Below are 23,523 nucleotides of genomic sequence, written 5' to 3'. Positions count from 1 at the left end.
CAAAACAAGGCTCTTTAACACCCCCAAAAGTCACACTAGTTTACCAGCAATGGATCCAAACCAAGAAGAAATCCCTGATTTACCTGAAAAAGAATTTAGGAAGTTAGTTATTAAGCTAATCAGGAAGGCACCAGAGAAAGGTGTAGCCCAAATTAAGGAAATCAAAAAAATGATACAAGAAGTGAAGAGAGAAATATTCAATGAAATTGATAGCATAAATAAGAAACAAGGAAAACTTCAGGAAACTACATACTTATAGAAATACAAAATGCTCTAGAAAGTCCTAGCAATAGAATAGAACAAGTAGAATAAAGAAATTCAGAGCCTGAAGACAAGGTCTTCAAGTTAACCCAATCCAACAACAAAGAAAAAACGGTAAGAAAATACAAAGCTTCCAAGAAGTCTGGGATTATGTTAAACAACCAAACCTCAGAATAATCGGCATTCCTGAGGAAGAAGAGAAATCTAAAAGTATGGAAAACATATTTGGGTTAATAATCGAGGAAAACTTCCCCAGCCTTGCTAAAGACCTAGATATCCAAATACAAGAAGCACAAAGAACACCTGGGAAATTCACTGCAAAAATATCATTGCTTAGATACACTCAGCAATAGCAGTTAAAAAAGACAAAGTGAGACATTATATAATCATAAAAGGCCTTGTCCAACAGGAAAATACCACAATCCTAAACATACGTGCACCTAACACTGGATCTCCCAAATTTATAAAACAATTACTAATACATTTAAGAAATGAGATAGACAGGAACACAATAATGGTGGGGGACTTCAATACTCCACTGACAGCAGTAGACAGGTCATCAAGAGAGAAAGTCAACAAAGAAACAATGGATTTAAACTATAGCTTGGAACAAATGAACTTAACAGATATATACAGAACATTCCATCCAACAACTGCAGAATATACATTCTGTGCAATGGCGTACGGAACTTTCTCCAAGACAGACTATATCATGGGCCACAAAATGAGCCTCAATAAATTTAAGAAAATTGAAATTATATCAAGGACTCTCTCAGACCACAGTGGAAAAAAACTGGAAATCAACTCCAAAAGGAATCTTCAAAACCATACAAATACATGAAAATTCTATAACCTGCTCCTGAATGATCATTGGGTGAAAAATGAAATCAAGATAGAAATTTAAAAATTATTTGAACTGAACAACAGTACTGATACAACCTATCAAAACCTCTGGGATACAGCAAAGGCAGTGCTAGGAGGAAAGTTTATAGCCCTAAATATCTACATCAAAAAGCCTAAAAGAGCACAGACAGACAATTTAAGGTCACACCTCAGGGAACTAAAGAAACAAGAACAAACCAAAACCAAACCCAGCAGAAGAAAGGAAATAACATAGTTCAGAGCAGAACTAAATGAAATTAAAACAAACAAACAAAAAACAAAAGATAAATAAACAAAAAGCTGGGTCTCTGAAAAGATAAGTAAAATTGATAGACCATTAGCAAGATTAACCAAGAAAAGGAGAAAGAAAATCCAAATAACCTCACTAAGAAACGAAACAGGAGATAATATAACTGACACCATGGATATATAAAAGATCATTCGAGGCTACTATGAATACCCTTACACACATAAACTAGAAAACCTAGAAGAGATGGATAAGTTCCTGGAAAGACACAACCCTCCTAGCTTAAATCAGGAAGAATCAGATACCCTGAACAGACCAATAACAAGCAGCAAGATTGAAATGGTAATTTTAAAAAATTACCAACCAAAAAAAAGTCCACAACCAGATGGAGTCACGGCAGAATTCTACCAGACTTTCGAAGAATTGGGACCAATCCTTTTGACACTATTCTACAAGACAGAGAAAAAGAGAGCCCTTCCTAAATCATTCCATGGAACCAGTATCACCCAAATACCAAAACCAGGAAAGAACATAACCAAAAAGAAAACTACAGACCAATATTCCTGAGTAACATAGATGCTAAAATCTTTAACAAAATATTAGCTAACTGAATCCAATAATATATCAAAAAGATAAACCACCATGATCAAGTGGGTTTCATACCAGGGATTCAGGAATGGTTTAACATATGCAAGTCAATAAATGTGATATACCACATAAACAGAATTAAAAACAAAAATCACATGATCATTTCTACAGATGCAGAAAAAGCATTTCACAAAATCCAGCATCACTTTATGATTAAAACTTGACATAAAAGGGACATACCTCAATAATAAATGACATCTATGACAAACACACAGCCAACATAATACTGAATGATGAAAAGTTGAAAGCATTCCCTCTGAGAACCCGAACAAGACAAGGATGCACACTCTCATCACACCTCTTCAACATAGTACTGGAAGTCCCAGCCAGAGCAATCAGACAAGAGAAAGAAATCAAGGCACCCAAATAGGTAAAGAGGAAATCACACTGTCGCTGTTTGCTGCTGATGATTGTTTACCTAGAAAACCCAAAGGATGGCCAGGTGCGTTGGCTCACATCTATAATCCCAGCACTTTGGGAGGCTGAGGTGGGTGAATCATGAGGTAAGGAGATCAGGACCATCCTGGCCAACATGGTGAAACCTCATCTCTATTAAAAATACAAAAATTAGCTGGGTGTGATGGCACATGCCTGCAATGCCAGCTACTCGGGAGGCTGAGGCACAAGAATAGCTTAAACTCAGGAGGTGGAGGTTTCAGTGTGTTGAGATTGTGCGATTGTACTCCAGCCTGGCGACAGAGCAAGACTCTGTCTCAAAAAGAAAAAAAAAAAGAAAGAAAGAAAGAAGAAAACCCAAAAGTGTCCTCCAGAAGACTCCTAGAACTGATAAAAGAATTCAGCAAAGTTTCCAAATACAAAATTAACGTCCACAAATCAGTAGCTCTTCTATACACCAACAGCAACCGAGCTAAGAATCAAATCAAGAACTCAACTCCTTTTACAATAGCTGCAAAAACAAACAAAAAACTTGGGAAAATACCTAACCAAGGACGTAACAGACCTCCACAAGGAAAACTACAAAACACTGCTGAAAGAAATCACAGACAACACAAACAAATGGAAACACATCCCACGCTCATGGTTGGGTAGAATCAATACCGTGAAAATGACCATACTGCCAAAAGTAATCTACAAATTCAACGCAATTCCCATCAAAATGCCACCATCATTCTTCACAGAATTAGAAAAAACAATTCTAAAATTCATATGGAACCAAAAAAAGACCCCACATAGCCAAAGGAAGACTAAACAAAAACAACAAATCCGGAAGCATCACATTACCTGATTTCAAACTATACTATAAGGTCATAGTGAACAAAACAGCATGGTACTGGTATAAAAATAGGCACACAGACCAATGGAACCGAATAGAGAACCCAGAAATAAACCCAAATACTTACAGCCAGCTGATCTTTGACAAGGCAAGCAAAAACACAAAATGGGGAAAGGACACCCTTTTCAATAAAAGGTGCTGAGATAATTGGCTAGCCACATGTAGGAAAATGAAACTGGATACCATCTCTCACCTTATACAAAAACCAACTCAAGATCGATTAAAGACCTAAGTCTAAGACCTGAGACTATAAAAATGCTAGAAGATAACATTGAAAAAACCCTTCTAGACATTGGCTTAGGCAAAAATTTCATGACCAAGAATGCAAAAGCAAATGCAATAAAAACAAAAATAAATAGCTGAAACTTCATTACACTAAAGAGCTTTTGCATGACAAAAGAAACAGTTGGCAGAGTGAACAGACAACACACCGAGTGGGAAGAAAATCTTCACAATCGATACATCTGACAAAGGACCAATATCCAGAATCTACGACGAATTCAAACTAATCAGCAAGAAAAAAACAATCCCATCAAAAAGTGGGCTAAAGACACAAATAGACAATTTTCACAAGAAGACATATAAATGGCCAGCAAACATATGAAAAAATGCTCAACATCACTAATGATCAGGAAAATGCAAATCAAAACTACAATGCAATGCCATCCTACTCCTACAAGAATGGCCATAATCAAAAAATCAAAAAACAGTACATGGTAGTGTGGATGCAGTGAACAGGGAACACTTCCATACTGCTGGTGGTAATGTAAACTGGCACAGCCACCCTGGAAAAGAGTGCAGAGATTCCTTAAAGAATTAGAAATGGAACTACCATTTGATCCGGCAATCCCACTACTAAGTATCTAGAGGAAAATAAGTCACTGTATAAAAAAGACATTTGCACATGCATGTTTATAGCAGCACAATTTGTGATTGCAAAAACAGGGAACCAACACAAATGCTCATCAGTCAACGGCTAGGTAAAGAAACTATGGTGTATATATATGATGAAAGACTACTCAGTCATAAAATGGAATGAATTAACAGCATTCACGGCAACCTGGATGACACTGGAGACCACTATTCTAAGTAAAGTAACAGGAATGGAAAACCAAACATCATATGTTTTCATAAGTGGAAGCTATGCTACAAGGATACAAAGGCATCAGAATGACACAATGGACTTTGGGGACTCAGGGGGAAAGGGTGGGAAGGGGTGAGGGATAAGACAACAAATAGGATGCAGTGTGTACTGCTTAGACGATGGGTGCACCAAAACCTTACAATCACCACTAAAGAACTTACTCATGTAACCAAACACTACCTGTTCCCCAACAACCTATGGAAATAAAAAAATTAAATAAAGCACAGGCTTCCAGTCCATACAACTGAGGCAGTGCCACGTGCACTGCACAATCACTGTGCGAACTGAAGGAAACAATGTATCCGCAACACACAGTGCATCTCAGGTAGCCAAACAGCATGCACTCCCAGGCGCGGCCTCCTCACCAGCATAGCTGTGCGCCCGCTTCATGTGCAGCTTCATGTTGCTCTTCTGTGTGAAGCCCATGACGCAGTAGGCGCACTTGTAGGGCCGCTCCCCCGTGTGCTTCTTCATGTGCACCTGCAGCGCGCTCTTCTGGTTGAAGGCTTTCTCACAAAGCGTGCAATGGAATGGCCGCTCCCCTGTGCAGAAACGGCACATGTCAATGTCTCTAAGAAGAGTGCAGGGGACGTCTGGGCTCAGCCCTGCGGTGTGAACAAGAGGGCCTGAAGGCTTCTCTTTTCTCTTAGGCTTTCAGCCTGGCTGTCGTCTGAACAAAGGGCTGGAGGAGCCATGGGGAGACCAGAGGGAGCCTGGCCCGCAGCAGATGGGGCGGAGGGACCAGAGAGCCTGCGGAAGCCCCGGCCCACGGTGAGTGGGTAGTCGTCAGATGATCACAACAGAAATGAGCCCAGGATGATGTGCTGTCAGGGCAGGGCGGAGACAGAAGGGCTGACGTGGAGCTATCATATCCCAGCCGAGAGGCAGAGAGATGGGAGAGCTTGTTTCTTTGTTCTGTGTTTTTTTTCTCTAAGACAAAAGGTTTGAGCAGATTTAGGTGGTGTAGGAAAAGCCAGTAGAGAAAAAAAGTTTTAAGACAGAAGAGGAAGACTAAAAATGAAGTTCCCCGGTGACTTGAGGACGTGGGACCCAGGCACAGGGGGCCGCCTGTCTGCTCTAGCAGGAGGGCAGGAGGAAGGTGACATGGTCAATATCCCAGACACGGCACGGGAGCCTTGCCTGATGCTTGTTTCCTATGGTCGTAATGTAAGCAGCAAAATCTTCCAGGTGAAAAGTTAGTTAAGATGACAAATAGGTCAAAAATAAGAGGAAACAAACATGTGGCCCCTGCTTTATAAACAAAGCATTACATCACTTGTGAATATTGTGCAGGTGGAATTCTGTTTCCTCACCCATGATGTCTACTTCAAGGAGTAAGGAAACCAGCACGTCCCTCCCCATTACCTGTGTGGATGCGGCTGTGGCGCTCCAGCTGGCTTGGTTTGGCAAACGCCTTCTCACAAGTGTCGCATTTAAACACTCTTGGCTTCTGGGAGCTCAAAGAGGGGCCGGCCTGGTGCGTCTGCATGTGCTCCTGGGAGACAACACACAGAAACCAAGAAACGAGATCAAAATGGAGTTTTAACAACTGGAAACAAGAGAGAGCAAATCACTGCAAAGTTCCCGTCAGTGGCAGGGATGTCAAAGGCTAATCTGTGATTTGTGTTCTTAAGGACTTTAATCCATCGGTAGTGACAAAAGGGTGACGGGCTAAGGGCTTCTCAGGGAGACCCTGGTCCCCATCTGAGCTTTACCACCTACTAGCTATGTGGCCCGGTCACATCTGTGTCCCAAATAGGGGTAGAAGCATCTCCTTCATCAGCTGTCACCAAGATTAACCAAGACCAAGGACATCAAGCCATGAGCCTAGTGCAGGAGTCCAGGTGAGCTCTCTCCATTGGCTTCGGGGGATCCTGTCCCCATTTCACATACGAGTCCACCCATGTGTTGTGGCCTGAGGCCACACATAGTTTGCTGCCCAAGGCCAGCTCTGTGAGGCCCTGCGGCGCCCAGCTGGGACGCATTCAGTGACTCTAACCCACAAGTCCTCACGGAATGCCCGTGATTCCTTGTATGTTCTTCCGGTGATATGACGACTGCCTCATGGTGGCTCATAGCCGGGACATGTTGTGACTGTAACCCACAAGTCCTCACGGAATGCCCGTGATTCCAAAGTGCGTTCTTCCGGTGATATGACGACTGCCTCATGGTGGCTCATAGCCGGGACATGTTGTGACTCTAACCCACAAGTCCTCACGGACTGCCCGTGATTCCTTGTATGTTCTTTTGTGATATGATGACTGCCTCACGGTGGCTCCAGAGGCTTCTAAACCAAGAGGAAACTGTTCCCTTCTCATGTTATGTGATTGGCAACAGAGATACTGCATTCACGTGATCACAAATTTCTGAAAGATCTGATAGCTGCCGTCCTTGCAGTCACCTGAGGATGTGTAATGTGGTTATTTCCCAAAATTTCACAAGCGTAATAACTATCCTGATAGAATCCCAGTCTTTAGAGCTAACCTCTACCCTTTAGGGCAGAAATCAGGGAAGGTACACGATTCCTGTGTTTGCGATGACCACCTCTGTTCCAGCTGTGTACATCGCACTGCTCAAGGCCCAGCACAGCCTGGGAGGTGGGGGAATGAAAGCTGCGGGGTAGGAAACGCAAACTTGGGAGGTGGGTGGGGGAGCCTCCCCAGCACCACAGGACCTGGCAGAGCCAGGACTGCAGGTGAGGCCCGACCATTGACTACACCGCCCCGGACGACACCAATCACCATCAACAGCTAGAGTGCATTCCTCCCCCACTCCGCCTGGGGTTTCCACCTGATCTGTGTTGGATGTAACTGCAGCCACACTGAGTGCTAAGCCTCCTGAGGATAGAGCCGCCTGTTTCTGGGACCATTGTCTTTGCATACAGCAGGTACTCACTGTCTGCTCAGCTGAAAGGAGGACAGAGAGAATCCATGGGGGACAGACTGTCTGGTGGGCTGAGAGGGAAAGCTTTTACAACCGTGGCTTCTGTGTCTCTGTCCACCAGAGAGAGAGACTTCCTGTGGTGGTAAAAGAGTACAGGCAGCTGTCACTCTATGCTGGTGGCTCTAAAAAAAATGCCGACGAGCTGCACTACTCGAAGGGAGCAGTTAGGCCTTACCCTGCAGCATAGGGCAGCTGGATGAAGTAGGGGTACTCCAGTTGGAGGAAGGAAGCATCTGGAGTTGCTGGCAAATGTCCCTGAAGGTGGCTCACAGCCAGGGACATCCTGTCTGCTCAGGCAATGTCCTCAGCATGAGGTTCAGGCAGTTCTGAAGTATTTATTGAATGAATGAATAAACTGAGCAAAGAGGGGAGAGGGCTTAGACTGCTCTTCTCCATCCTGGTGGCAGAGCCAGAAGCTCTGGTGGATGACACCCTCGGGGTGCAGCCCAAAGGGAGCAGAGAACAAGGGCAGGGTAGAGGGAGCCTGTGCGTGGTGGCCGCTTTTCTTTCTTACTCTGCAGCCCTGTACACTGCCTCGATTTTGAATTTTTACCATTTTATCATTACATGAAGCATGCCCATCCCCTCCTTTGACCACAGAAGGGGATTCGAACATTGCCTGGCTTGTCCCAGCTCTGTGGCCAGGGCCAGCCATGCCCCTCCTGATTTGAGCTCTTCTTGGACAGATGAGGCCACCTCCTTCACCATCTCCTCACATGGTCATCACCAAGCCTTTCTGTAGGTGCCACGGAGGAACCAAGAAGGCTCTGAGAGGCATGAGCAAGAGGCACCATCCTCTATTTGGGTGATTTGCATAAGAAAGAAGAACGGGAGTTTCCAGGAGGGTGGGAGACAGGGCCCAAGGGCTGGATCTGAGGGCCTGAGAGCAGCATGTGGGCTGCAGAGAGGAGGCAGTGACCCCGTCTCAAGAGCCTCACCAGACAGAGGCGTGTGGACCCACTGCTTCCAGCCAGGTAGTGGCACTGAAGAGTTTCCCATAGGGCCAGTGACACTGGACTAGCTGGGCAGAGCTGTGTAGAGACCAGAGGAATGGCCACCTTTCATATCTTAACTGGGCAGTCATGACGTCCTCATTTTAACCACTTTTTCACAGTGACCTGCTGGGCGGGCCCCCACCATGGACCCCTGAAGAAATGGACTCTAACTTTTAAACATAAGCCTACCTGTTTTCTTCCAATCCGATTCACTTTCCTTTCCCAGTCAGGGTGATCCTACTCATGGCCTTCTCTGAAAGTCTACAGGGTTTGCAGCTACGGTTTCATTCATCTTTTTGCCCATTTATGCAAAACGATGCATAAGCCGTGATTCTGTCTAGACAAAACTCAGATGCAATAGTCTAGCCAGAAGACAGAACGGTGCCCTGCCTGCCTGCGATGTGAAGACCAGGGTGCTGGAGAGTGCAGAAGGAGAAAAGTTCACTTCAAGTGGGTAAGATCAGCTCTCTTTATAAGTAATCCATGGGAACTAACAACCTCTCTGTGAGTGAGGAAGGAGTTTCAGAAATGCCCAAACTACATTCAGATTGACAAACAGCACAACTTCAGAAATGCCTTCAGATGTTTAAGTGGTCTGGTGGGTCACATTTTATTAGGTCTTAAGAAAGTTTCTCTTAAGAAAGAGAGAAGATAGGAACCTAGAGAAGGATCTTAGAAATGAGATTGGGCAGGTTTTTCAACTGAACTGTGAGAAACGGAACAGCACACAGGCATGCTATGTCATCTGAAATAGAATAATGCTGAACATCTGACCGTAACCTAGTTCTCCCTGGAACGTGTTCTTCAAGACAATGACAAGTGTCCCTCAAGAACGAACTTCATCATAAAGTAAGTCTGCCATCAGCTGGAGTTAATACATTCTTATTCTAACACCTGTCGGTCTGGTTCTGCTATAGCGAGTTGTGAATTTCTAAGAAGGGGCGGTGTTGTGCCCTGAAGTTGGTGGGGACTCAGCAGAGCCCAATGGCCATCAGCTCACCAGAAGGTGTGAAAAGGGAGAATCCCATTGCTAGTTGATTTTGCTGTGCAGAAGCTCTTCAGTTTAATTGGATCCAATTTGTCCACTTTTGCTTGTGTTGCAAGTGCTTCTTGCATCTTCGTCATCAAGTCTTTGCCTGTTCCTATGTCCAGAATGGTACTGTCTAGGTTGTCTTCCAGGGTTTTTATAGTTGTGGGTTTTACATTTAAGTCTTCAATCCATCTTGGAACAGAAAACCAAATACCACATGTTCTCACTAATAAGTGGGTGCTAAATGATGAGAACATGTGGGCCCACAGAGGGGAGCAATGCACACATGCAGGCGGCTCCTTGAGGAAGGAGGGAGAGGAGCAAGGAAATAAGTATTGGCTACTAAGCTTCATCCAGGGTGATAAAACAATCTGTACAACAAAACCCTGTGACCTGAGTCACCTATACAACAAACCTGCCCCTGTACCCCTGAACCGAAAGTAAAAGTAAAAAAAGAAAGAAGAACCCAAGCAGCCAAGTGACAGGCTTCCTTCAGGCACAGAGAGGGAGGAGTGAGGGTCTCAGGGCTCACCAGCCCCTGGAGGGACCCTGGGAGAGGAGCCACAGACAGGGCTGTCACCGCTGACACCACTGGTCTGCGATACATCCAATGCTGTGTGCTCTAATCCACACTCCAAAAAAGCCAGTCTGGTCACAGGGATACAAGGATTCCTGTTCCTGGGACAGGAATTTCTCCTTTGAGTAGGATTCTTCCTTCTTCCAGTCCTATACTCATTAAAAGACAACAAACACACTAAGGCCAAAGGCAATCCCGCCCCCAACATAAACAGGAGCCCCAAGGGTCCAGGCAACCATCTTCCCAGCGCAGCTTTCCTTCTCAGCCAGTGTGGCATAGCTCCGCCCTCTGTGCAGCCCGGGCACAGTTGGTCAGCAATTTTGCAGGCCATGCCTCACTTGGAATTTGTCTGTTTTTCTCATGTTATGGATGTTATGCAGCTTTTGGGAAAAGTGCCATTTTCATCCCACACTGCTAAGGACAGACGCCAGCTTGATGTGTGGGTGCTGATGGGGGCCCTGGCCACTGGGCTGGAGTGGTGCTGGCCAGGCACCCGTGCTGCACACTCCTCAGTGTTCCACCCTTCCGCACCCCATTCCCTTCACATGAAGACAGCGCCCTGGGCTGGATGTCAGAGCACCCGGTCACACGGCCCTGGGGGACCTCCAAATCGCCTGCTGGGGTTCTGCCTCCCCTCCACTACGGCACAACACCCTCCAGGGGGATGTCCCCAAATGCATCCTCTGCCTCCAACTCGTGGGTGCTCCAGTCCCCACTGTGTGATAGCTCTGCTGAGTGGACAGCGTGGGCAGCCAAACTTTGGGAGGCTGAAGGAGCATCTTCATGGTTGGTCCCCAGGGTGAGCACACGTGCATTTGTTAGGGCCGCCCAATGCCCCTACATAAAGTCCTACCAAGTGACAGTCTCCCCATCAATTACGTGAGCCAGCCTCTGTTTCCCCACAGCCTCGACAACAGGTGCTGACAGATTTTTACATTTTTGCCACTCTAACAAGGGAGACAGGGTGTTTCAATGCTCTTTCAATTTGTATTGGAAACTGACCATGACTTGCAGGCGAACACGTGATCTATTCATCTGCACAGCCAGCGGACCTCTTACAACCCAACAATACACCTACATCTCTTGACCTTTTCCTCAAAAACACACATACAGAGAAGCTTTTCAGATCTTGTCTTGCCATAGCTAGACTCCCGGCTGGTGTTAAATCTTAAGACTCTGCATCTCTAGCAGCCTGGGGATACACAGCTGCGCTGTGGCACGGTGGGCCTACCTTGAGGTGCGTGGCGCGCTTGAAGGCCTTCCTGCACACGGGGCAGCCGTGGATGCGCTCCCGGCCGTGCACCTCCTTGCTGTGGTGCATCAGCACCGCCGCCGATGAGAAGGCGCGGTCACATTCCAGGCACTGGTGGGCCCGGCCCTCCTTCTCTGGCTGGCTGCCCGGGGCCAGGTTTCCAGAGACGCCAGCTACCTGGAAAGGGCCAGAAATTCTGTGACTTTCCATGTACTCTACTGGACTTGTGCAGTCTGTGAACTGACACACGCCACGGTGATAACAAGGACATTCCTAGCACGGACACATTGAGCCCACATTGCATGTCCTAGTATCAGGGTAATTTCGCCAGAGGCACCTTCCACGCAATATGAGACCAGAATACACACTGTCCTGCAAGACTGAGACCACACAACAGCAGGTAATGAATGAGCTCTGGTGCCGCCTGACCAGGTGCAAATCCCAGCTCCAATGGGACGGTCCGGGCTACTCCAGGCTAAGTACTGAACCAGTCCGTGCTTGGTCCTCCTGAGAGAAACACCTACCTGCCAAGGGCTGCACAGTGCAGGCATTCACTAGATGCTTGCTGCTGGTAGTAGCTTTAGATAAGCAATTCTTAATAACAAAAAGTGTTTTTAACCTTTAATAGAATTAAATCATTTTTTCCAAACTGTGGATCACAACGAGTTAGGTTTTCAAATCACTTTAATGGGATGCCACCACCACTTGAAAAAATAATGAAAACAGTAGGAGGAATTTATTAAGCAGCCTTTTTTCTTTTCGATTTTTTTTTTCTTTTTTGAGATGGCGTCTTGCTCTTATTCCCCAGGCTGAAGTACAATGGCGCAGTCGCAGCTCCCAACAGCCTGAAACTCCTAGGATCAAGCAATCCTCCCACCTCAGCCCTCCCAAATACCTGGGATCACAGGTACTCACCACCTCACCATCATGCCCAGCTAATTTCCTAATTTTTTTGTACAGACAGGGTCTCCCTATGTTGCTCAGGTTGGTCTTAAAACTCCTGGACTCAAGGGATCCTCCTGCCTCAGTCTCCCAAGTGCTGGGATTAAAGGTATGAACCACTGCACCTGGCTGACTCAGCTTTTGTAAACAACAGATTTCAATTTTGCAGATGCAAATTTCTATGAGACAGCTTAACAAAACAATCACAATGAAAATTAACGAGATTGGTTAACATTTTTATTATTCCCAGTTTATCAAATACTTTTTCATTAATTTGGGAATATAATATAAGAAATAAATAAAAATTAAAGAAAAATACTTAAACAACAACAAAATATTTCTACAGGGTGCTATATTATTAATTGGTGCTGTAATAAAAAAAAAAGAATGAAATTGGAAAAAAGGAAACAAAAGAGAAGGATCAGAAAAGACATGGCTGCCATGTGAGATGCCTGGGACAGGAGTTATTCCATAGAATGACATCTGTGTCAGGTGCGTGTCTACACATGAGTATCTGTAGGTGTTATTCTATAATATGACACCTGTGTCAGGTGTGTGTCTACACATGAGTATCTGCAGGTGTTATTCTATAATATGACACCTGTGTCAGGTGTCTACATGTGAGTATCTGTAGGTGTTATTCTATAATATGACACCTGTGTCAGGTGTGTGTCTCCACATGAGTATCTGTAGGTGTTATTCTATAATATGACACCTGTGTCAGGTGTGTGTGTCTATGCGTGTCTGTAGGTGTTATTCTATAATATGACACCTGTGTCAGGTGTGTGTGTCTATGTGTGTCTGTAGGTGTTATTCTATAATATGACACCTGTGTCAGGTGTGTGTCTACACATGAGTATCTGTAAGTGTTATTCTATAATATGACACCTGTGTCAGGTGTGTGTGTCTCCACATGAGTATCTGTAGGTGTTATTCTATAATATGACACCTGTGTCAGGTGTGTGTGTCTCCACATGAGTATCTGTAAGTGTTATTCTATAATATGACACCTGTGTCAGGTGTGTGTGTCTATGCGTGTCTGTAGGTGTTATTCTATAATATGACACCTGTGTCAGGTGTCTACATGTGAGTATCTGTAGGTGTTATTCTATAATATAGCACCTGTGTCGGGTGCGTGTGTCTACACATGAGTATCTGTAGGTGTTATTCTATAATATGACACCTGTGTCAGGTGTGTGCATCTACACGTGAATATCTGTAGGTGTTATTCTATAATATGACATCTGTCAGGTGTGTATCTACACATGTCTGTGAGTGTAAACAAAAATGACAGAAACATGTGTGTTTCAGGTCACTGCATATAAATACATTCTATGTGTGTCAAAAAAGTCTGATAAGCACAGGAATAAATGACACTGAAGGCTGGTTCTGTAACTGCAGATAAATACATGCTGAAGAACATCAACTCAAGCAAAAACTTGTAGTTATGGAGCTGCCTCATGTCCTCCATCAGTATTGCCAAGTATCCCCCAGTAGTCATGGTGATGAACACACACAGAAAATTGTTTCTCACCCAAAAATTTTACTCATGAGATGTGAGAATTCATTAACTGGTCCAGATCATTCAAGAAAAGACAAACACACAAGACTTCAAAAACTATTTCTGCAAAATATTTTTCAGCATAACCACAGCAAAGCTTCCGAATCATTGCTACTACTGTGAAATATTCAATGTTCTCCTGAATTTCATAATTACACATATATGAAAATCTGGAAAGAGACTCAATTATATTAATAGAATATTGCTAAAATCATACTTCTCCAAAAGAGAAGGGGAAATCAGTGAGAGAATGAGTGTGAGGTGACTTTTCAGCCTGAAACATAAACTCGGCCACAGCTAGAAATCATCTCATCTGCTTCCCACAACAGTTATTCCATGTGGGGGCAGGAGGATAGAAGCGTGTATGAACACCACCTCCCAAGCATGAGGAGTGTGGCTTTTGGAAAGCAGAAGAGGGAGGAAAACAGCCTTACATCCACCTCCTAATGAGCCCAGAGAGACCCAGTGCTGATCCAATATTCTTTGTGTGCAGCGGCCAGCACTGGCAGGAACTTTAATGTTTGCTGAATTCAAACAAGGCAGCTTTCAGAGAAATACTATCCACAACACACACCTGGGCACATGATCAGCCTTCTGACCCCAAACCTCCCTCTAAAAACCTGCCCCTTACCAAATAGCCCAGCTGAGACCAGCTGAGCTCAAGTAACAGGAAATCCAGGTGTAAATGCTCAAAACGATATTCTTCTATTAAGACATGAAGAGTGGGGTAAGACAGATCTGGGTTCAAACGCCAGCTCTCTCTGCTGGCAGGATGACTGTAAGTTATTCAAAGCTACCCTTAAATCATAGATTCCTTATGAGTAAAATGGCCCTGACACTTAGACACCTCAAGGCTGTGGGGAGGGCTTGGCTACATAAGACCACACGCCCAGTGGGAGCCTGGCCTCAGACAGCTGGCCAGCCAGTGTCGTCTCTTTTCTCCAGCAAAACCAGCTTCAAAAGAAGGCCATGCCCCTGAAGCAGTGAGTGGAGGAGGAAAGGCAGTTTGCTGCAGCAGCTCCCCGCTGATGTAATAGCTTGAAGTTGCTAACCAAGTTAGGTCAGGTCTCTTAATCCTTACGGGAAGGGTCAGGTAGAAATTAGCTCATTCCTTTTTGTAAAGACAGGCTGAGTAAGGGGGCAGACTGTCAATGGCTCTCTTAGGATAAAGACGATTTTACATTGTAAGCACACACCTTGTCAGATCAGGATGGATTTCTCTTCAGATGAACCATGAAGAAAAAGATTTTTAAAAAGAAAAGCAACGATAGTTGCTCTAGGGACTTCACTAGAGAGTGGGGTGAGCCCCGGGCTGTAGCCGCTCCACCACCACCGGTAGTGTCCTCACCTGAGCACTTGCTTTGGGCCGAGACCTGTGCTCAGTGCCAGGGAACGTTATTTGCCCAAACTCTGACCACCATGAGGCAGTCCTAACTATGAGGGTTTTTTTTTTGAAGCACGAATTCGCTCTGTCACCCATGCTGGAGCGCAGTGGCGAGCACAACTCACTGCAGTCTCGAACTCCTGGGCTCAAACAGTCCTCCTGCCTCGGCCTCCTAAAGTGCTGGGATTACAGGTGTGAACTACTATGTCTGTCTTCAAAACAGGCCATCACACAGACCTAGGATTGCCTGAGATCTCTTGGCCAGAAAGCATGGGAGCAGGGATGTACACACATCACCAGAGGCTACAGCCAGCACTCCTGGCCACTCTACAGTGGGTTCAGATAAGCCCAGTGTGCTCAAACGGGTCCCAGCTTCCTCCCAGATGCACAGGCCACAGGCAGACCCAGGCATGGGTCTGAAGTCTCTGGTCAGTGCCCAGGTCAGAGCCTGGAAGCGCCCATGTGCATTCCATCTGTGTCAAGAGAGCATTAAGATGAAATTAGACAGTGATTAACACCAATTAATGTTGGCAAACAGTGCTACCACCTAACAAGGGAAATTTTCAGAAAACATCTAACAGAATTTCTCTCGATAATTCCAGACATGTCTTGTTTTCATTGAACTTTGCTTCTTTTTGCCCTTCATAGATACCATTTCATTTTTACAAACTGAAAGTCTGTGGCAGTGCTGCTTCGAGCAAGTCTCTCGGTGCTATTTTTCCAATGGCACATGCTCACTTCCTGCCTCTGTGTCACATTTTGGTAATTCTCGCAACATTTCAAACGTTTTCATTATAGTGCTATCTGTTACAGTAACCTGTGATCGGCGATCCTCGATGTTACTACTGTAATTGTTTGGGGCACCACAAACCCCGCCTACATAAAATGGCAAACAATCTACAAACGTTGTTTGTGTCTGGCTGCTTTATCGCCTGGCCATCCCACCTCTCCTTGGGCCTCCCTGTTCTCTGAGACACAACAATACTGGAGTTAGGCCAATTAATAAACCTCCGATGGCCTCTTAAGTGTTCAAGTGAAGGAAGAGTCACACAACCCTCACTTCCAAAGCTGGAAATGATTAAGCTTAATGAGGAAGGCATGGAGAGAGCTGAGGTAGGCTGAAAGTGCAGCCTCTTGTGTCAAACTATTAGCCAAGCTGTGAAATGAAGGAAACGTTCTTGAAGGAAATCAAGTGTTATCCAGTGAGCCCACGAATGATAAGAAAGTGAAACTGCCTTATTGCTGATAAGCCGAAAGTTTTAATGGCCTGGACAGATCAAAACAGCCACAACCTTCGCTTAAGTCAAAGCCTAAACCAGAGCAAGACTCTCTCTTCCACATTATGAAGTCTGAGAGCTGAGGAAGCTGCAGAAGGAAAGCTGGAAACCAACAGAGGTTGGTCCAGGAGAACTAAGGACAGAAGCCGCCTCTATAACATAATGTGCAAGGTGGAGCAGCAAGTGCCAATGGAGAAGCTGCAGCAAGTTCCCCAGAACATCTAGCCAGCATCTTCAATGAAGGTCACTTCACTGAACAACAGATTTTCAGTGCAGGCAGAACAGCCTTATAGTGGAAGAAGATGCCACCTAGGCCTTGCATAGCTATAGAAAAGTCAGTGTCTGTCTTCAAAGTACAGGCTGACTCTCCTGTGAGGGGCTAATGCAGCTGGTGACTTTAAGTTGAAGCCAGTGCTCATTTATCATTCCAAAATCCAAGAGCCCTTAAGAATGATGCTAAATCCATTCTTTCTGTGCTCTACAAATGAAACAATAAAGCCAGAATGACAGCATGTCTGTTTACACCATGGTTACTGAATATTTTAAGCCCACTGCTGAGACCTACTGGTCAGAAAAAGATGATTCCTTTCAAAATATTCCTGCTCATTGACAATGCACCTGCTCACCCAAGAGCTGTGATGGAGGTATACAGAGATGGATGTTGTTTTCATGTCTCGCTTCCAAAGTTTTCCTTTCATGAAACGGAAATCTTTTATGAAAGGAAGAATAGATGCAGTAAACTTCATTGTGTCTTATTTTAAGAAATTGCTATAGACACCCCAACCTTCAGCAACCATCACCTTCATTGGTCAGCAGCCATCAACATCAAGGCGAGAGCCTCCACCGGCAAAATGATTGCACTCCCTGAAGGCTCAGGTGATCGTCAGCATTTTTAACAATAAGGTATTTTTTTAGTTCACTTTTTAATTGCATTTTAGGTTTTGGGGTACATGTGAAGAACATGCAAGATTGTTGCATAGGTACACACATGGCAGTGTGGTTTGCTGCCTTCCTCCTCATCACCTATATCTGGCATTTCTCCCCATGTTATCCCTTCCCAACTCCCCAACCCCACTGTCCTTCCCCTATTTCCCCCCAACAGAACCCAGTGTGTAGTGCTCCCCTCCCCATGTCCATGTGTTCTCATTGTTCAACACCCACCTATGAGTGAGAACATGCAGTGTTTGATTTTCTGTTCTTGTGTCAGTTTGCTGAGAATGACGGTTGCCAGCTTCATCCATGTCCCTACAAAGGATACGAACTCATCGTTTTTGATGGCTGCACAGTATTCCATGGTATATATGTGCCACATTTTCCCTGTCTAGTCTATCATTGATGGGCATTTGGGTTGGTTTCAAGTCTTTGCTATTGTAAACAGGGCTGCAATGAACATTCGTGTGCATGTGTCCTTATAATAGAACAATTGATAATCCTTTGGATATATACCCAGTAATGGGATTGCTGGGTCAAATGAAATTTCTATTTCTAGGTCCTTGAGGAATCGCCACACTGTCTTCCACAATGGTTGAACTAATTTACGCTCCCACCAACAGTGTAAAAGTGTTCCTATTTCTCCACATCCTCTCCAGCATCTGTTGTCTCCAGATTTTTTAATGATCGCCATTCTGACTGGCGTGAGATGGTATCTCAATGTAGTTTTGATTTGCATTTCTCTAATGACCAGTGATGATGAGCACTTTTTCATATGTTTGTTGGCCTCATATGTGTCTTCTTTTGTAAAGTGTCTGTTCATATCCTTCGCCCACTTTTGAATAGGCGTGTTTTTTTTTTTCTTGTAAATCTGTTTTAGTTCTTTGTAGATTCTGGATATTAGCCCTTTGTCAGATGGGTAGATTGCAAAAAATTTTTTTCCCATTCTGTTGGTTGCCGATTCACTCTAATGACTGTTTCTTTTGCTGTGCAGAAGCTGTCGAGTTTGATTAGGTCCCATTTGTCTATTTTGGCTTTTGTTGCCAATGCTTTTGGTGTTTTGGTCATGAAGTCCTTGCCTACGCCTATGTCCTGAATGGTTTTGCCTAGATTTTCTTCTAGGGTTTTTATGGTGTTAGGTCTTATGCTTAAGACTTTAATCCATCTGGAGTTTAGCAATAAGGTATTTTTAAATCAAGGTATGTACATTAAAAAAAATAATAATAATGCTGGCTGGGCATGGTGGCTCATGCCTATAATCCCAGCACTTTGGAAGGCTGAGGTGGGCAGATCACTTGAGATCAGGAGTTCCAGACAAGTCTGGCCAACATGGCAAAACCCCATCTCTACTAAGAATACAAAAATTAGCCAGGTGTGGTGGTGCACACGTGTAATCCCAGCCACCTGGAAGGTTGAAACAGGAGTTAAAGTGAGCTGAGATTGCACCACTGCACTCCTTCCTGAGCGACAGAGTGAGACTCTGTCTCAAAAAAAAAAAAAAAAAAAAAAAAAAAAAAACACAATGCTGCTGAACACTGTTATTACAGTATAGTATAAACATAATGTTTATATGCCCTGGGAAACCAGCAAATTAGTATGACTTGCTTTGTTGTGATAATTGCTTTATTGCAAGCGTTAGTTACTCAGGTCAAATTTCAGGACATCCCCAGTGCTGGTTAAATCTCATTTCTTTGTGAAAAAGCCCTTGTCCTACTGAAAAGCCAGTAAGTTATTATTTTGAAAACTCATTTGCCAAAATGTTTAATGCTTCTTAAAATCAGAGATTATTCATCATCTGTGCTTTAATTTTCACCCTGGAAACTTTTAAGGGAAGAGTTTTTAGACTCTTCTATATTCAGACTATTGCTTACTAAATATTTTGCCCCTCCCCAAAACATGTAATAATTGTTTTATTGCAATGATCACAACAAAGCAAGAGGTCTAGAACTGACCCCAGGATATCTCTGAGGTAGGCCTGTATTCACTCATACAGATTAGTTATCTACTTCATTTTTATATTAACCTGTCAAATACTGAAAAAAAAAAATACAAGCTAGACCAAGTTTTAATATTTGATTTATCTCATTACCATCTACTACTCAAATAGAAGTTAAAATGGAATATATCACTTGAATGGGGACATTTCAAACTAATCTTAACATAGGATTACTCTACAAACATTATTCTAGCTATATGAAACCAAATGCTAAAATCATAATGTTAAAAAATAGCAAAGCAGTTTCATTTACTAGTCACATAAAATATAGGAATTAGGTAAGGTGTGCCTTGGAACTGAATTAGGAACTCTCTGAAACATACCAGACTAATAAGCTTTCACTACAAAGCATCATGAGAAAGGGAGCTTAAAAAGATGACCAAGATGCCAGTGCTTTTTCTGTCTAGATGAATGTGTGCAGTCAACAGTTACCTCACCAGGCCTGAGGTGCTCAAACCCTGCACACTCCATAGTGCCCTCGATCAGCTCCCGAGACATCCCCAATAAGCATCCTGTTATTTACAGATAAGAGAGTATTTTCAACCCCAGGACCCTGGGCAACGCCACACATTTTGTGCTGATGATGTGACTTATGGTGAAAGCCTATTTTTGTTTGTTTGAGGACCTGGGCCACTGCATCAGTTTGACCTGGAGAGGCAGGGACCTGGAGACTGCACAGGTAAGCCCAGTCATGCCCACATGACTGACCCAATACAATTCTGGATACCAGAGCTTAGCTGAGCTTCCCAAGTTGGTGCCACTTGACAGGTGCTGTCACACAACGTTCCTGGGAGAATCAGCAGTGTCCATGCAACCCCACTGGGAGAAGACACCAAGAAGCTTATACCTGGGTTCTCTGGACTCCCCCGCAATGTGCCTTTTCCTTCTGCTGGTTCTAATTTGCACCCTTCCACTGTAACCACAAGTATAAACCACAACCAAGAGTATATCAGATTTCTCTGAATCCAGTGAGACCTTGGAGTGTATCATCAAACCTGAGGGCGGTCTTGGGGACCCCAGACACAAATGTGTTAAAGTTACACAAACTGAAATTCAGTGGGAGGAGCTCTGGTTCCTCAGGCCAAATTGCAGGACATCCCCAGTGCTGGTTACATCTCACCTCGTCGTGAAAAAGCCCTTGTCCTACTGAAAAACCAGTAAGTCATTATTTTGAAAACTCATTTGCTAAAAATGTTTAATGCTTCCTATATTCAGAGATTATTCATCATCTGTGCTTTAATTCTGACCCTGAAACCTTTAAGAAGAGTTTTTAGATTCTTCTATATTTAGACTACTGCTTACTAAATGTTTTGGCCCCCAAAAACATGCATTTGAAGAAAAAAGGCTAGACAAATGACAAATAGGTCGTGTGCACGTGCACGCATACACGTATATTAAAATTAGATGACACTTAACAGAATCAGCAAAGGTGTTACTAGAAAATCTGCAGAAAGAACTGAGTGCAGTGGCTGGCTATGTGAGGTCTGATTGGTAGGCAAATATATTAAGATATTAATAAATTTAAAATTAGATCACTGGTGGCTACATCTAATTTTGTGGTACTAAAACCTCACTCGCTAAGAAACAAATAACAAAATGAATGAGATATTATACTCGTCATTTAACACATGCTCCGCAGAGCCTAAGTCCACTCAGGATTCAGCTGGGGGCACCTCAGAAGTCAGCCCCAGCCCCAGCCACCTGGGCCACACAGCAACCCCCTGACCCTCTACTACCTTCCCTTCTGAATCTGTTTAAAAAGCAATGAAAGCTCTGTGGATGAAGGAATGTCCCGTACCTGGTAGGCTATTTCTTCACACGCAGCAGATGCAGACTGTGGCGTGTGGCTCACTAGTATGACTTGTGGTGAGCCTGCTCCACCCTGGCCGGAGAGAGAGGGATCCGTGAGGAGTGCTGGGAACTGCTGACCCTGGCAAAAGATTCGTACTATTTCAGAAGTTGAAAATCAGCAAAACAAGTAATAATTTAAAAGATCTTTTATGGTGCAGCTGCCTTGGAAAACAAGCTGGTAGCTCCTAAAAAAGTGAACCACAGAGTCACCATGTGACCCAGCCACTGAGGAGAAGTGAAAACAGAGTCTTCTCAAAGCCTTGTACAGAAATGTCCACAGGAGAATTACCCACAGCCAAGAAACAGAAACATCCAAATGCCAATCAACTGATAAATGCACAAACAAAATGTGGTATAAGGGAATATTCTTTAGTAATAAGAAGGTACAGAGTTCTAGTACATGCTACAGCAATGGAGGAACCTTGGAAATACTCCACGGAATGAAAAAAGCCAGTCACACAAGACCACACGGATAATCATATTTCTATGAAATAGCCAGAATGGACACATCTACGGAGACAGAAAGTGGATCGGTGGTTGCCAGGGGCAGATGTAAGGGTAGGCCGGGGATGAGGGGAACATGGAGTGATGGCTCATGGCTCCATGCTTCTTTAACAGATGATGAAATGTTCTAAAATTAGATCATGGTGATGGTTGTACAACTCTGTAAATACACTGAAAACCATTCAGTTGTATACTTTAAATAAATGGGTAAACCTATATAAATTACATCTCAGAGTCTCTACATGTGTGTATGTATACAAAACACTTATTTGCTTAGAAACGCATATACAATTTTGCTATGCTATAGAAAACTACTGTAAATCTTTTTACCAGCCCAGCACACCTCTAGCTATGAGAGTGGATGAAGCAGCAGCTTAAAGGATCTGAATATCTACTGCAAATGCTGAATTGATGGAAATAATTCAGCATGCAACTTGATCTGCTGCAATCAGCACTGATTCTAAACATATTTTATACACAGTTAAAACCATGGCTGATGACAGGAGGCATGGCTGATGTTGCTGGCTCCTGTGCTTTAAGGAGAGGGCCGTTTCTCTATGTCTTGGGGAACTAACGAGCCCCTAACAGGCAAGTTAAGAATTGAGGAGGGGATGCTGTATCAGCCTGTCTTCACATTGCTGATAAAGACATGCCCGTCTTTATCAATTTACAATTTACAAAAGAAAGAGGTTTAATTGGACTTACAGTTCCCCGTGGCCGGGAAAACCTCACAGTCATGGAGGAAGGCAAGGAGGAGCAAGTCACGTCTTACATAGATGGCAGCAAGGAGAGGAGCGCTTGTGCAGGGAAACTCCCCTTTTTATAACCATCAGACCTCGTGAGACTTATTCACTATCATGAGACAGCACAGAAAAGACCCACCCCCATGTTTCAGTTACCTCCCACCAGGTAAGACAGGAGTCTTGCTCTGTCACCCAGGCTGGAGTGCAATGGTGCGATCTTGGCTCACCTCAACCTCCACCTCCTGGGTTCAAGCAATTCTCCTGCCTCAGCCTCCTGGGCAGCTGGGATTACAGATGCATGCCACCACGCCTAGCTAATTTGTTGTGTTTTCAGTAGAGATGAGGTTTCCCTATGTTGGTGGGGTTGGTCTTGAACTTCTGACCTCAAGTGATCCATTGCCTCAGCCTCCCAAAGTGCTAGGATTACAGGTGTGAGCCACTGCACTCGGCCAACCTTATGTATTCTTAATGCAAATTTCCTGCTTTAAAAATCAGTGTCCAATAAAATCTTCATTATAATTAATCATAATGTATCATCATAATTTTCCTAATTAAACTCTGCAAAGTTTTTTGGCATCTTAGCTCAAGGAATCATGTAAAAATGTACACCCCTTTGACACACAACTTCTACTGGTAGGAATTCATCTAAGAATCTCAGTGACTAAGGGCATGAAAATTTCCATACTACTTACTGAAAACATGAATACAACATAATGTTCCTCATGAAGTTCATCTACACAGTGTGTACCTGAACTTATTTCTGCAGAAATTTATAAATATGTACCTTATACACTCATATAAAGGTTTAGAAGAATATATATACACTAAAATGTTAACTGTGGTTCCATTTGGATAGCGGGATTAAAGCTTTGGGTTTTATGTTTTACCTTATTTTTTATATTCTTCTATATTATCTGAATTGTCTTTTATTTCCTTTTTACATTTAACATATTACTTTTTTAATCAGAAAAAAAAAAAAAAAGCCACTTCAAGTTCCAAAAAAAAAATGCTCAGAATCTATATTTAGGAAAGAGTAAATAAATGACTAATGTTTTTGAAGAT

At 43.7% G+C, this 23,523-nt stretch overlaps 1 protein-coding gene across 1 annotated transcript in view; it reads right to left on the bottom strand.

Annotated features, from left to right (window-relative positions):
• ZNF236 (zinc finger protein 236) overlaps window positions 1–23,523 on the bottom strand; it is a 159,739-nt gene that overhangs the window by 4,924 nt on the left and 131,292 nt on the right. The window contains exons 26-29 of the mRNA XM_037738147.1: window positions 21,162–21,321; window positions 11,253–11,450; window positions 5,842–5,971; window positions 4,842–5,018 (exon numbers count right to left, since the gene is read on the bottom strand). Coding sequence (XP_037594075.1) covers window positions 4,842–5,018; window positions 5,842–5,971; window positions 11,253–11,450; window positions 21,162–21,321 — 665 coding nt within the window. The remainder of the gene's footprint in view (window positions 1–4,841; window positions 5,019–5,841; window positions 5,972–11,252; window positions 11,451–21,161; window positions 21,322–23,523) is intronic.

The sequence above is a fragment of the Cebus imitator genome, unplaced genomic scaffold, assembly GCF_001604975.1.
Source record: "Cebus imitator isolate Cc_AM_T3 unplaced genomic scaffold, Cebus_imitator-1.0 Scaffold49, whole genome shotgun sequence".
Lineage (NCBI taxonomy): Eukaryota > Metazoa > Chordata > Mammalia > Primates > Cebidae > Cebus > Cebus imitator.
Note: the sequence above shows the minus strand (reverse complement) of the source record. Positions and strands in the feature narration are given on the sequence as shown.